The sequence below is a fragment of the Brassica rapa genome, chromosome A02 (genome assembly GCF_000309985.2).
Source record: "Brassica rapa cultivar Chiifu-401-42 chromosome A02, CAAS_Brap_v3.01, whole genome shotgun sequence".
Lineage (NCBI taxonomy): Eukaryota > Viridiplantae > Streptophyta > Magnoliopsida > Brassicales > Brassicaceae > Brassica > Brassica rapa.
Window position 1 is genome coordinate 26,180,817 of NC_024796.2, and position 16,201 is coordinate 26,197,017.

General features: G+C 38.7%; 1 protein-coding gene across 2 annotated transcripts; it reads left to right on the plus strand.

Annotated features, from left to right (window-relative positions):
• Positions 1-4,314: 4,314 nt before the first annotated feature.
• Positions 4,315-15,632, plus strand: LOC103854275. 2 transcript variants are annotated; one of them, XM_009131208.3, is made up of 5 exons: positions 4,315-14,130; positions 14,216-14,276; positions 14,484-15,061; positions 15,159-15,345; positions 15,436-15,632. In XM_009131208.3, the coding sequence occupies exons 1-5, from the start codon at positions 14,125-14,127 to the stop codon at positions 15,453-15,455; spliced, it is 852 nt and encodes a 283-aa protein (XP_009129456.1). In that variant the 5' UTR covers positions 4,315-14,124; the 3' UTR covers positions 15,456-15,632. The 2 variants fall into 2 exon arrangements, with proteins under 2 accessions (XP_009129456.1, XP_033141413.1); XM_033285522.1 differs by having other exon boundaries at positions 15,159-15,512.
• Positions 15,633-16,201: the final 569 nt, after the last annotated feature.

The following is a 16,201-nucleotide window of genomic DNA, read 5'->3' on the forward strand; positions in this document are numbered from 1 at the left end:
GCACACGTAAATTGTTTCGTTGTAACACCCTCGTAAATGTTTCGATGTAAACTCCACGTAAAATTTCGATGTAAAGACCACGTAAAATCTTCGATGTAAAAGACTCGTAAATCATTTCGACGGTAATTAGTTGTAAATGTTTACGTCGAGCCTACATCGACGTTTCGTTTTATAATATATTTTGAATATTGTTTTTAACCTCAAATATATTATAATTTGAATTTATTTAAAATTCAGAATTTTAAATAATTTTAATTTTAAATAAATTAAATTTTAAAACGAAATATGAAAATAAAAAAACATATATAAAAAAGCATTTAAAAGTCATAATATTTAAATTCATAATACAAACCGAAAATATTAAAAAAACTACATATCATCGAAGTAGTCGGTGGGGTTGCTCGGCTGTTGACGGGTTGGATCGGACTCTTGGGGATCTCGTACTGGCAACCCAAGAGCGGCTCGTCTCTGACTCAACATTCTCTGCATAACCGGGTTTCCCACGGCCATCACGTCTAGCAAATCCTCAAGAGAGTCTAAACGAACCTGCTGGCTATCCATTCGAGCTTTCATCTGAGAAGTCTCTTCATCCCGTCTCGAAGTGTATGACGAAGTTGCCCTTGCAACTTGGTTAACGGAGCCTATACCGACTATTCGGCCCTTCTTTCTAGGAGCCAGCTATAAAATTAAAACATATATTAATATAGTTATTAAAAATAATGAAAAAAAAAACTTTAGTTGTACTACCTCTTCGAAGATTCGGTCGGCTTCTTCGGTGGACAATGTGACGGGTAATCCATCGGGAGACTCCTGAGTTAGTTGCGTCTCCCGTTCTTCAATCCGAGTAGCCACTGCTTGAGCGAGTTTCTCAGATGCAGGATCCACAAAAACTCCGTCGGATGTGGCGTGAGTCATCTTGAATAGGTCAGACAGAGATGGTAAGACTCCCGTCTTCTCCAACTACAAAAAAAAAAATATTAAAAGTTATATTAATTGAATATTTTAAAATAAATATTTAAAAACAAAACTTACAACGTCTAGACGGATGCCTGCATGTGGTTTTTGGCCGGTTCTGTGAAGCATGGGCAAATTACCATCTTTATCCTTCGTTCTTCGAGAAGCCGAGCACGAATTGGCCTTTTTGATCGAAGACGGGTGCTTCCAATAGGCGATGAGGCCATCCCACACATCCTTCGTGAGCTCAGTGGGCTTTCCCTCATACCCGTCGAGCTCCCACTTGTCCTTCCAATCGGAGACTGTGTTGCAGAGGCGGATCTTTGCTTTTGCAACGAATTCCGCCTTCACCATCTCGGTGATTCCCAAAGACCAATGCCACTTTTGCTGAAACACAAAAAATTTGAAAAAATTACAATTAATAATAATATTTAAAAAATATATACATATTTAAAAGTTAAAATTTAATTAAATTTAAAAATCTTACCGCAAACATTTTAAACCACGTGATCTTAACGTGATTTGGAGTCTTGCTCCAGTTCGGATATGCCCCGTCGTAGTAACCCTTAATCGTTTTCGAAACGCTCCGGCCAACACGGTTATTAGCCCCAAACCTGAAAGGAAAACAATTTAACCGTTAGAAAATAAAAATATTTTAAATTTTTATGTAATAAAAATCAATAACTTACCAATAAGTTCCTCGGGGTCTATCGGGGTCTAGAACATCCAAACCCTCTCGTCCGGGCTGGGCAAGCAAATCCTCTACCGTATATCTCGCGAATGGGGCATATGAAGGCACACGCAAATCCGGATGAACTGCACCTTCTGGGACAGGCTCAGGTGCAGCCGCTGGAGGAGGAGGTGGAGGCATATGCGGTGGAGGCATTTGCGGTGGAGGCATCTGCGGTGGAGGAGGACTCCAAGCAACTCTCTGAGAAGGCTGAGAGTCTGGAACTGCGGTGGAGGATGATGGACCAGAAGACGATGGACCGGAAGAAGATGTACCGGAACCATCGTCGCCAAACAAATCTCTATAACTAGGTGCTCTGGATTTTCTTCTAGGAGCCATCTAAAAAAAATTAAAATAAATTTTATCAGTTACAACATAATAAAAATATTATTCCGTTACCTAACTAATCACCTAAACTAATTACCTAACTAATCACCTAAACTAATTCCGTTACCTAACTAATCACCTAAACTAATTTAAAAAAAAAAAAAAGAGAGAGAAGAGAGAGTTTACCTTAGAGAGAGCAAAGGAGTTTGGGAGGAATGAGCGAGGCAGCCTCGCTCTCGGCGTCCCCTTATATAGATTAGGATTCGTCGTAAAATCGACGTAAATTTACGACGAATTTACCAGGCCCGCGTTTTTCCATTTACGACGAATTTACCAGGCCCGCGTTTTTCCATTTACGACGAATTTACCAGGCCCGCGTTTTTCCGTTTACGACGAATTTACCAGGCCCGTGTTTTTCGTGTTACGACGAAATTACCAGGCCCGCGTTTTTCCATTTACGACGAAATTACGACGCTTAACCCTAAACACCGAGAATGAAATCCCTAAACCCCAAAGTGACATATCATCTAACATCATATCTTATATCATACTACTTCTTACTCTTTCTTTTAGAAAATGTTACAATAGAGAAATCCAACATTTGATACATATATTACATCACTCTAAATCGTTTTCGTTCTCATCACTATCATTACAATCATCATCGTCGCTTCTCTGCAAGTGCTTCGTGGACATTTGCTGGAAGGAGCTCGGCAAAAGCAAATGGAAGCAGTCGTTGCATAAACACATGACAATCATGACTTTTCATTCCGGAGAACTTTTGACCTCGTTCAATACATCTTGACATATTTGAAGCATAACCATCAGGAAACTTAACTTCCGATGCAACCCAGTCAAACAAGGTTGTTTTCGCTGTTGATGACAACCGGAAGATGGGAACAGGAACGTTTCCATTGCTCTTGATATGTAACTCACTTCTTGAGCAAATATCAGGTAAGTCCATCCTTGACTTTTTGTTATCTTTTGTCTTCCCAGGGACGTTAAGTAATGTATTCATGATGTTCTCAAAAAAGTTCTTCTCGATATGCATGACATCCAGATTGTGGCGTAAGAGAAGATCCTTCCAATACGGTAACTCCCAAAATATACTCTTCTTATGCCAATTGTGAGATACACCATACCCATCAGGCATATTTCCAGGAACATGCCAATTTCCTCCAACCTTAACTGTTTCCTGAGCTCCGTAATAATCAATGTCCGCTTCGATCTGCTGGCCGGTGAGATATGGAGGAGGACTGTCTCTGACAATTTTTTTGTGTCGAAACAATGTCTTGTTTCTTCTGTACGGATGGGCAAGTGGAAGAAACCGACGATGACAATCAAACCAACAACTCTTCCTACCATTCTTCAGTTGAAAAGCATCCGTGGATCCAAGACAATACGGACAAGATAATCTTCCATGTGTTGTCCAGCCAGACAACATCCCATAAGCAGGGAAATCACTTATCGTCCACATCAGAACTGCTCGCATCGTAAAATTGGTTTTCAAGGAACAATCGTACGTCCTCACCCCTTCTGACCACAATTGCTTTAGCTCTTCTATCAACGGTTGAAGAAAAACATCAAGAGACCGTTTTGGATGCTTCGGCCCTGGGATTAATATGGTCAAAAATAGAAATTCTTGTTCCATGCACATATCCGGCGGTAAATTATACGGCGTAAGAATGACTGGCCACAAAGAATATTGTCTACCAGACATTCCAAATGGACTAAATCCATCGGTGCATAACCCAAGATAGACATTCCGAATATTTGTAGCAAAATCTCCGTGTACCTTGTTGAAATGTTTCCACGCTCTTGCGTCTGATGGATGTGCAACCTCACCATCTCTCTGGACATGTTCGGCATGCCACCTCATCGACGCAGCAGTCCTCTCAGATTGATATAATCTTTTCAATCTGTCTGTAATTGGTAGGTACCACATCCTTTGGTACGGTACCCTATTCCTCCCACGGCCTTGCGGTTTGAATCGTGGTTTTTTGCAGAATCGACACTCTTCTAACTTGTCATCTTCCTTCCAGTAGATCATGCAGTTGTCGATGCAAACATCAATCATCTCCGAGGGTAACCCAAGACTATAAACCAATTTCTGAATCTCATAATAAGATTCAGCAGACACGTTGTCTTCTGGCAAATACTCTTTAAACAACTCCGCCCATGCATCCATGCAATTCTCAGGTAAATTATGATCCGTTTTAATATTCATCATCCTAGCTGCTAGAGACAATTTAGAGAGACCTTCTCTACAACCAGTGTAGATTGGTTGATTTGCAGCATCTAGCATTTCATAAAACCTTTTTGCATCCAAATTAGGTTCTTCTACATTTCCAGTTCCATCTGCTATTGTTGTAGTTGTTTCTAAAAATGCATCACTAATCATATCTTGAACCCTATCATGATCTACCATCTGCTCCTCTTGATGATAATTATATTCATTATGCACATGATTCGGTTCTTCATTATGATGAGCATCCTCAAAATTAGCATTACTACTACTAGCTTCATTTCCCCCATAACCCTCTCCATGTTGATACCAAATGTAATACTGTGGTGTAAATCCTCTGTTTACTAAATGATTCCATACAGTTTCACTACGTGCAAATTTCGAATTTTTGCATTTTGAACAGGGGCAGAACATCTTACCGCTTTCCTGCGTGATCGGTGTACAGCCCGCCTGGTGCATGAATGTCTCTAGCCCGTTCAGAAATGCATTCGTCACTCTCCCGTCGGAATCTTTGTGCAAATACATCCAACTTCGTAACTCGTAAATACTACCGCCACCGACCATTTTTTCTACTATTTTTTTTTAAATTTTTTTTTTTTCCGTTTGTGTGTTGTGAGGAAGAGAGTTGTGTGTTGTGAGGAAGAGAGTTGTGGGAAATGACATATATATAGAGAAATTTTCGAGTTGGGTAGTTGAAATATAACAACGATTTTACAAGGGAAAGTTTACATGGATTTTACATAGATTTTTTACAACGACTTTACAACGAAACTCGATAAGTTTTTCACCTAAATATAACGGTAACATGATTCGTTGTAATAACGATGTAAAATTTCAATTTCGACGTACTTACGTCGTAATATTACATGGCGTTTACGACGAAATTTGGTTTCGTTGGTTTCGTCGTAATTGCGTTGTTACCCCACCAATTACTATTTCTAAAACAACGATAAGGAACCTGTGTCGTTCGTCTGTCTGCCAATTCAGTGGAACGACAAGGAGAAAGTGGACGGAAGTGCAGCTGGTTTGTACTTGAGAGGAACTTTTGACGATGGTCGGAGGTTTCACTCAAGTATAAACCAACTTCACTTCCCTCCATTTTCTCCTTATCGCTCTACTGAATTGGCAGACAGACGAATGACTCATGTTCGTTATCGTTATCTTCGAAATAGTAATTGGTGGTTCGAGAAGAAGAGAGTTGTGTGTTGTGAGGAAGAGAGTTGTGTGTTGTGAGGAAGAGAGTTGTGGGAAATGACATATATATAGAGAAATATGGTAAGTTTTACATGGATTTTACATGGAAAATTTACAACGCGTTTACAACGAACTTAGGTAAGTTAAAGCACTTTCAATACACGTTTTCACCTTTATGTAACGGTAACATGATTCGTTGTAATGTCGATGTAACGTTTACAACTATTTTGCATTCCACGTACTTTCGTCGTAAACTTACATTAACTTTACGACGAATACATTTCGTCGTAAATTACCATCGAGTTTACGACGAAGTCATGTCGCGTCGTAATTGCGTTGTAAAGCTCATGTAAATTTACGAGGAAATTATTTCCTCGTAAAATGCCGTTGTTACTGCTACGTTTTCTTGTAGTGAATTATACAGGCTACGGAGGACATGCATACAAGGGATCTTCAACATGGTGCAAGTAAACTTATTCAGGCGTGATCTTCGTAGGATGTCTCAGGTGATGCAGTTAGACGTAGATCTTTATAAGGCATATAGTATTGTCGATTGTCAGATCGTCTATGTAATCTTTTTCATAATTGTAATATCATAATAAATCAGCGTTAAAAAAAAGATTCAGTCAGTTCAGTTATGATATTTAGGAATCTAAAAAATATCCAAATAACCTATGTATTTAGAAATATTATTAAACAATTTATTAAAAGATAAACATATTATCCGCGCAGGCGCGTGAGTCAAGATCTAGTTTATATTTAAAACAGTGAAAAAAGAATAAAGGATGGGGCAGGGAGCTTTTTCTATAACAGGAGCTTTTTATCATTAATTTTTTATATATATTTTGGTGCATTAAAATAAAAATATAACAGGAGCTACAAACTTACAATAAGGTGAACATAGCTTTTTGTCATTAGTTAGATAATATTATATTATTTTTCATATAATTGAAAATATACTTCCTCGTATATTTTTTCTCTTGCGCCATTAAAAATAATTTTCATAAACTATTATAATAGAATAACCAAACATGAATGTTAGTTTTCAAGTAAATGCAAAAATTGAATGGGTGTAAACATATTACGTATACTAGTCTCATACACGTGTACATATACTGAGATTATATCAGCATATGTATCATGTACATACACGTGAATGGCTGGCAAAGGAAACGTTTCTAAATCCCTCTGGATTCTATCAGCATCAGCACATCATGTATGAGACTTCTGCCCGACTCCGGCACCTACAAGACTGGAGTTTCCATCATTGTGTGCAGGAGAGGAATATTGTGGCTCAAGAGGTAGCGCAGAGTGTTACTAACGAGCATCGTTATCACTCCTACATTGCAGCAGGTGGTCCCTCATGGCTGCAACATAGCATTGAGCATGAAGCTCGGATGTGATCTGCAGGAACGAGTCACCTATCTCTGAATTTTTCTCAGGCTCGGGAATATCTACTGACATTTATCCTCTGTTGAGCTCAGTTTCTTTTGGTTGTTTCAATTTCTTCTTTTCTTTGGGTGATACACCATTGGCCTTTATGGTCTGTTTTTGTTGTTAGAACCTTATGGTCTCTTTGAAAGTTAATTTAATCAGTGTTAAAAAAAAATACTGAGATTATGTATACGGTTCTATATACTCGTATTCTTGTATATAAAGAAAACACCTTGTACATAATTCATTAATTTATTGAGTATAATTTTAAGTTCTTGAACTCTACTTTCTCTTTCTTAATATGGTATCAAAGTAACAAATTTTTCCACCATCTTTTTTTTCAAGCTTCATTTCCTCATAATGAGTGCTTCGATTTGTTGTTCGATCTTCGATTCATTTGTTTCTTGGTTGATTAGAGTTCTTGATGTGATTGCAATTTTCTATTTCGTCTTCATTGTTCATTTCATTTCTCTATGAGCTGCGATTTCATTCTCTGAGCTTGAATTCATCACTTTATGTCATGTCCCCGATCCTAGATAGGATCGTCCGGATGGACCATGGTGCAAGGAGACGCTCCAGTCAGGTTGTAAGACCTTGAGACAAGCGTATCATGGTCTAAATTGATGGTTAAGGAAGTCAGGCAGCTGAAACTTAACCTGGATACGATGGAGACAAGTTAAAGAGAGCTGGACGAGTGATCCGGAAGTTGGACAAGGTCCGGGTCAAGCTCAATCAGCTAGGTGTAGCTTGCAGCTAGCTCACCTAAACTTAGTCAGCTCACTGGACATGATGGACTAGCTCACTCAGCTAGGGCAGCTGGTGGTCAGCTCATCTCAACTTGGCAGAGTGTTCCGGTCCGACTAGTGTGATCGGTCCGAGCGGTTACCGGACCGTGTCGGCGGCCCGTGTGGGATGATGGGTCCGTGTGCAACCACGATCAGACCAGGGAAACTGTCAAGAGAGCAGTTGGGTGGTTATGGGGCCGTTTATGGGAAGTTATAGGTGAAAGGGTGCAAGAGGACAAGTGGCACCCATTCGGTCAATCCCTTGCAACCGATCGACCAAGGCAGTTACCGGTTCCTCTCTCTATAAATATAAGGCTTTGGGGTCGATTTTGGGCATCATATTTCTTAGGGAAATCTCTGAAGAAATCGTGAGAGAGAAAGCAAGAGAGAGAGACCGGCGGTGGAAGAAGAAACCGTGAGTGGTGGTGCTTGTTCTGTTCCGGCGAGGACTAGACCATGAGAGACAAGGCTTGTGGAGATGGATACCATACAGAAGGAGAAAGAGAAGGAGAAGGAGGCGGCGCAAGGAGACCGCTCGCCTAAGGTCAGTGGTGTGAACCGCGGACCATCAGCCTTAGCCGATAGATGATCCGATTGTGCCTTGGGGTCGATCGTGTACTGGTTGCATCCTTTCTACCCCTTTCTCTTCAAATCGCCTTCTCTCTGTATATTTTGTTGATTTATACTTGATCTGATATGGAGAGACTGAACCAAGGCCTTTGGCCGGTTCAGAATCAAAGTCCTTGGCCTTTGGCCGGACTTAGGCATGTCCGGATACACCAAGGGATTATCGGATGATCTAAATCGCCTTGTGTGTAATCAGCTTGAGGCCTTGCTTGGGCGCGCTTGATTCTCTTATGAATCTAAGTGTGGCCAGTTGATATATGTACTGATTGAATAGGCTTTGAGTAGAGAACTCTAGGAACCGAACCATGCAACGATAGATCCGTGTGTTAGGTTATCTGATCATATGCTTGTGTGTTGTGATGTGTTGGTTTCAGGTACGGGCTTGGCCCGTGGTAAAGGAAAGGAACTGTAAGGACTCCAGCCGTGGGAAGATGTATGGTGAATGGGTCATTCCTAGTAGATGTGAAGTATTGATATCCTATTGTGCAAACTGTGAACTTATGATAGACTAGTGTGCAACTTGTTTAGTATGAACGATTGAATGATGTATGAATCTCAGTTATTATTTATGAAATGTCGATTTGCCATACTTAATTCTGATTGTTTAAGTGTGATTAAATAAACCTCAAAACTCTGATAAATACTTAAAAAAATTTTACACTTGAAATTGGAAGTAAAAGAATCAACCTGAGTAGAAATGGTTAGGTAAGTTGCGGTCTGGTTGGAATGAGAATTCCAAGATCGGGTCTTACACTTTCGATCTCCGATTTCAACTTCATTCACCTCAGATTCAACTTTATTGACCTCAGATTCAACTTCATTCCTCCGATTCAACTCTGTTCTTCCTCGATTCAACTCCGTTCTTCCCCGATTCAACTATGTTCTTCCTAGATTCAACTATTCTTGCTTGTTGTCATCATCAACATCGTTCGTTTCTTGCTCATGGTGACTTTGGCTTCTATGAATGTTCCTCTGGTTGCTCCTTCTGCGATAGTTGATCACTATGACAATTTGTACTTCCTCCAGAACTCTGATCACGCTGGATTGGTTCTTGTAATTGATCGATTGGCTCTGGTGCTGATTTTCATGTGTGGTGTCGTTCTGTTCGTATGGTGATCAACGTCAGAAATAAACTTGAATTCAGTAACGGTACAATCTTGAAACCTCCTCCTCATTATAGAGATTCAAGTGCTTAGTCTAGGTGTAATGATATGGTCTCGACTTGGTTAATGAACTCGGTGTCAAAGAAGATAGGACAGAGTTTACTTTTCATGTCAAGTGCTGAGAGTATATGGAAGAATCTCATTTCTAGGTTTAAACAATATGATGTGCCTCGAATCAATGAGATAGAGCAACGTCTTAGTACCATTCAACAGGGCTATCTTGACATTAGCACTTACTACACTGAAATTGTTACACTATGGGAATATCAGAACTATGTCGACCTCCCAGTTTGTACGTATGGTAAGTGTGAATGCAATGCCGTTTTTTCTTGGGAGAATCTTCAACAACGAAGTCGTGTGATGAAGTTCTTGATGGGATTGAATGAAGCATATGAAGCAACTCGTCGTCACATCCTTATGTTGAAGCCTATTTCAGCGATTGAAGAAGTGTTTAATATGGTGACTCAAGATGAAAGACAGAAGAACATCAAACCTCCTACACGGGTTGAGAATGTTGTTTTCCAGAATTCTACATCATATTCAGAACAACATGAGTACTCTGGATCTTCTGAGCATACCGCTTATGATGTCAACAACAACAATTATCGTTCTAAACCTCGACCTATATGCACACATTGCGGCGTTGCTGGTCATATTGTGCAAAAAGTGCTTCAAGCTACATGGCTATCCGCTGGGTCATAGGTTTTATAACAATTCTCAAAGGAATAATAATCAAGTTGGTTCTTCTACTCATAGGAATTCTCAGGCTAAGCCGAATCAGTCTCTTTCCAAGCAGAACAATGTTGTCAATGTCACCGTTGTTGCTTCTACAAGTTCTTCTATGATTGCCTTGGATCTTAGTTCTTTTCATCATGAGCAAGTTTAAAAACTCATTCAACAACTTCAGTTTCATGTTCATATGCCAGACCCTGTTGCTTCACGTTCATTGCAGCATTCTTCTGTAACTGGTCAAGATTATCTGGCTGCTCAATTTTCCAGTGATACTTTTTCTTTTCTTTCTGTTAGCCTACGTTTTGATAATCATTATTTTACTTTTCAACATCAAACTCTTTCTTCTTTATCCACTAAACTCCATTTGGGCTCTTGGATCATTGAAAGTGGTGCAACTACCCATGTTTGTTCTAACTTGGCTTTGTTTATAGTAACGTATTTCTTGTTACAGGAGTCACAGTCTCACTTCCTAATGGAACTAAAGAACCTATTACTCATACTGGAACTGTTCATTTGACTGATACATTAGTGCTTTCTAATGTTTTACATGTTCTATCTTTTCGTTTTAATCTCATTAGTGTGAGTAGTTTACTACATCATGATCATCATTCAGCTCATTTCTATTCTGATCATTGTTATATTCAGGAGCTTACTCGGGGATTGATGATTGGTAGAGGTTCATTGCTTCACAATCTTTACATTCTTGATCAACCGTTTGCAACTCCATCATTGAACTTCTGTGGATCCTTTAAAGTCGATGGTTCTCTTTCGCATCAAAGCCTTGGGCATCCATATTCTGCCAAGTTACAACACTCTCTGATGCAATATCCTTAGATAAGTTTTCTTTACTAGATATTTCTCGTTGTCTTGTGTTTCCCTTAGTTAAGCTACGTAGACTTCCGTTTCCACAACTTAATAAAATGTCTACAAAACCATTTGATCTTGTTCATATGGATATATGGGGTCCTTTCTCTGTCGAGTCTGTTGAAGGTTATAAGTACTTTCTTACAATTGTAGATGATCTCACCGGTGTAACTTGGATTTATATGTTGAAATACAAAAGTGATGTTTCTGTTATTTTACCATCGTTTGTTAAACTTGTGCGCACTCAATATAATAAAAAACATAAAGATGATTCACAGAGATAATGCTCAGGAACTTGCTTTCTCAAACTTGATTAGAGAACATGGTATTATGCATAAATTTTCTTGTGCTTATACACCTCAACAAAATTCTGTTGTGGAACTTTAACATCAACATCTCTTAAATGTTACTAGGGCTTTAATGTTTTAATCTAGTGTTCCTTTATAATACTGGAGTGATTGTATCTTTACTGTTGTGTTTTCAATCAATCGAACAGCGTCCTTGTTTTTGAACAAAATGCCATGAGAAACATACAGATAAGAAACCTGATTATCATTTTTTCAAAGCTTTTGGGTGTTTGTGTTATGTGTCAATATTGCCTAAAGATCGACACAAATTTACTCCGAGAGCTGAGTCATGCGTTTTCTTAGGCTGTCCATCTGGTATTAAAGGATATAAGGTTCTCAACATTGATACACAAGTTGTTTCTGTATCTCGCAATGTTATCTTTCATGGCCATGACTTTCCTTACAAACATGTTAATACAGATTCACAACTTGACAATCTTTTTTCTAAGTCTATATTACCTTTATCTAATCCTATTGAGATTGATTCTGTCATTCCTGTGCATTCTCATGCATCTACATCATCATCATCTCATGTTCTGAATGTTCCGGTGGTGAGTGAGACTCATGCATGTGAAGTTGCTTCTTGGTCTTGCTGCGATTAATGGCTGGTCGTTAGACCAAATGGATGTCACTTATGCTTTTCTGCATAGTGACCTTGACGAGGAGATCTATATGAGTCTTCCTTTGGGATATACTCCTCCTCTAGGCGTAATTCTTCCACCCAACCCAGTCTGTCGCTTGAATAAGTCCATTTATGTAGACTGGATCTTCCTTTATTGGTATAAATGCTGCTCGTCAGTTCTTATGTAGACTGGATCTTAAACAAGCTTCCAAAAAATGGTATAAATGCTGCTCGTCAGTTCTTATTGTGGATGGTTTCTCTTCTTCACTAGGTGGTCATTCTCTCTTTGTCAAGAAGACTGGATCTTCCTTTATTGCCTTGTTGGTTTATGTAGATGACATCCTTATTGCGAGCAATGATGTTGAGGTTGTTTGTTCTGTGAAGACACTTCTACATAAATCTTTCAAGATCAAGGATTTAGGGAATGCGAGATTCTTTTTGGGCTTGGAGATAGCTTGGAATGCTACTGGTATTGCTCTCTCACATAAAGTATGCTCTGGATTTATTGGCTGACACATGATTCTTGGCATCTAAGCCTTTTGCAGTTCCAATGGATCCCTCAATCCCACTGAGCAAAACCATTGGTGTTCCTCTTCCTGATGCTTCTTCGTATCGTGAATTAATTGGATGTCCTTTTTATCTGACCATCACGAGACCTAACATCATGTATGTGGTTCATCGGTTGAGTCAGTTTCTCTCTGCTCCTACAGACATACATTTTCAGTCAGCTCAATGTATTCTTCTCTACTTAAAATCGAATCCATGGCAAGGCTTGTTCTATTCAGCTGATTCAGATGCTTGTCTCAATGTGTATGTCGATGCTGATTGAGCTACATGACATGATATAAGACGCTTTGTCACAGGCTTCTGTGTGTATCTTGGAAAGTCTTTGATTAGCTGGAAATGCAAGAAGCAGCAGACGGTCAGTAGAAGTAGTACTGAAGCAGAGTACAAGAGTATGGCATTGGCTGCTTGTGAGCTTATTTGGTTGCAGCAAATCCTTACAAACTTTAAGATCACGGTAACTAATACTGCAAAGCTGTTATGTGATAATAAGTTAGCTATCCATATTGCCACCAACCTTGTGTTTCATGAATGCACGAAACACATCGAGATTGACTGTCGTACCATTCGAGATCAGGTGAAGAATGGTTTCATTTGTCGCATACAAGTGGTTAGTGCTAATAATCATGCTGACATTTTCACCAAACCGCTCCACATCCTTCTCCTTTTCATTTTATCCTTTCGCACATGTCAATTTCAAGCCTCTTCTCACCGTCATTACCTTCCACTTCAAAGGCTTGAGAGGGGCATATTACATATACTAATTTCATACACGTGTATAGATATTGAGACTATGTATACGAGTCTTTATACTCATATACTTGTATATAAACAAAACCCCTTGTACATAATTCATTAATCTATTGAGTACAGTTTTAAGTTCTTGAGCTGTACTCTCTCTCTCTATAAAACAACATATTAAAACGTGTCATTCATTGATTTTATTAATTATCATTACTATAAAGTTACAAAAATAAAAATTTTTCGGGTTCATGAGGGTCAGCTGACACCTACCTATCATATGTTTCCTCCCTTGCGTGGTGGTTTGTGAATTGTGAGAGAAATTTCACATACATGTCTGAACAAAAGAGAGAAGAAGTGGGAGACTCTCTGTAGTCTCTACCTGGCCAGAGACTTTCGTATTAACAATACCTTTTAGCTCGAAAGCAATCTTTCCTTTATTTCTGTAACGTCCCATCTTACGTGCTTTAGTAAAATACATTGCAGACGTTTCCCACGTAAAGAAATTCCTACGAATGCAAATCACACAATCATTGTTATGGTCCTTATCGATGCTCAAATCATATCGTACGCTTGGTTGGAGTTGTGTCGGTTAATATAAGATCCCCAACCCCCAACGCATTACGACATGAGAGTACGGACAATAACAACCTAACGCATACACTGTTCTAAGCTCCATCACAAACCTCGGATCCTTCTAGCTCAAAACTTGACCTACTAGTTATATCTACGCCTATATATGGTAAACAAACCCTAACGAAAACTAAAAGAAAAACAAAAGGAAGCGAGGACAACATGAAAGTGAGTTCAAATTAAAGTCTAAATCCCTTCTTTTCTTTTTGATAATGAATGAGCTTTTAATTTACCTAATATTATATCTTTGCAGCTGCTAGGTTGGATGCGAACTATAAACCTAAGTGGCTTTGATCCATCAAAGGAGTTCAAAGGTTTAATAATTACTATAGTATATACATAACTTAGATTTTTTTTTAAACTATGTCTCTCTCCCATGAAACCTTACAAATAACCTAATTATTTTTTTCTTTTTCAGATAACCTTTTTTTTTTCTTTTTCATATAACCTAATTCTTCATCTTCATAAAATGTTACACATATATGTTTTTGGTTTACTTATATAGTCAAGCTATCTTTCAGGTGGTTTCAGTTGCCTAAGAGCTCAGGTTTCCTCTGAAGTCCTAGACATCCGAACAAACTCCTTCTCCTTCTCTAGAGCATCTCATCATGACTCCAATCCACCGAAAACTGATGAGGAACTTTGGTTTGATGAAGGCGGGTTCAGCGGCTTTCTGGCGATCGGTACGCTTGGTAGAGATCCTGAAACACCAAAATTCACATCTTCCATTGCTGAAGATGATGTAACCGTGGCAAAGCTCGTTACTGAGAAACTAGACAAGTTTCTTGAGGAATATCCAGATAAGGATAGTAGCAGTAAGCAGGGAGAAATATCGAAGGCAGAATATGGTCTCTTTGGATCATCCACTGAGCTTACGAAGAGAGGCAATGAAGTAAAGAAGATGAAGGGTTTACTTAAAAACCTCTTCAAGAGAAGAAAGGCAGTAGAAGGAGAGTGTAACTCAATGGAGAAACAAGGAACCAGAGATTTGATTAAAAGGATATCTAAAAAGCTCCACGTCTCTCCTTCAAAGACGAGAAATGATGATGACTATGATGACTACGATTATTCCATGCACAAGAAGAAAGATATAAGAAAGGTTTGAGTCTTTTTAGCTTTAAGCATTTTCAGATCTTATCCAAAGAGATTGGTCGGAAGAATTCTGAAAGTTAATATGGTTTTGGTTTTGGTTATAGAGTGGTCAAATCTTCCAAAGTAAAGTCCATCCTGTTATGTGTACACCTCCAAGAGACGATAACAAGGTAGATGACAGAAGAAGCTGCAAACTCAAGATCCCGAGTCTTAATGGAGGGTTTCTCGTTCCAAGTTCCATCTCCAAAGTGAACAAGAAAAGAGAAAATTGGATCAGGACTGACACAGAGTGTAAGTCAAGATGTTATTCAGAACTTATCTATTCGATTTTATTTCTCTCTCTCTCTCAAGAGTTTTCATATCGTTTGCTTGCTTTTGCAGATCATGTTCTGGAACTGTGAAGATCAACACATTGCAACAAACCTCCATTGATCCAGCCAAAGTTCTCTCGTATCGAACACACATATATATACACATATCTACAAAATCATTGTCTAGTAATGTGTAGTGAGATTGTACGACTTTCAGGTCCAGAACTTCCTAGTTATTCAAAAAGAAAACATATATGTATAATTATACACACATATCTACAAAATCATTGTCTCAAATGTGTAGTCCGAAGGTTATGTATTCTACTTTAAGGTAATGAATAAGAAACTTCAATTTTATAAAAGTATAGTACCATAATTTAAACACATTCGCAGTAGTGATTTTAGCCACAATTATTGACCGCTCACAAAGAGTCACATCTCAGCTCCAAACGAGTAACAACTGCACACAAAATGTGTAACATATACGACCATCTTTGACTCTTGAGCTTGCATTCTTAACACCATTCGTGCAAGACTCATAAGATAAGAATATTAACACCTCCGGAACTCCATGGGGCTAGTTATAAAAATAGAGAACAAACAGAGTTACTATTATGCTTCTTAGATTATATTTAATTAATTTACAGAAAAATCAGGTCCAGCGTTACTGATCAAAGAGTGAAACAAACAAAAAGGAAACCCAAACCACTAAGAAAATTATCAAGTAGACACATATCTTGATATCCTCTTTCAGGAATAGTAATCTACTTTATATCAAGTTCTTTAACAAAAAGCAAACACTATCAAAGAGCACAGAAACAATTGATTGAACAATC

Coding starts and splice junctions, on each gene's coding strand:
- LOC103854275 (XM_033285522.1), top strand. Junction 14,277..14,483: donor TCCATCAAAGGAGTTCAAAG/GTTTAATAATTA, acceptor GCTATCTTTCAG/GTGGTTTCAGTTGCCTAAGA. Junction 15,062..15,158: donor AGAAGAAAGATATAAGAAAG/GTTTGAGTCTTT, acceptor TTTTGGTTATAG/AGTGGTCAAATCTTCCAAAG.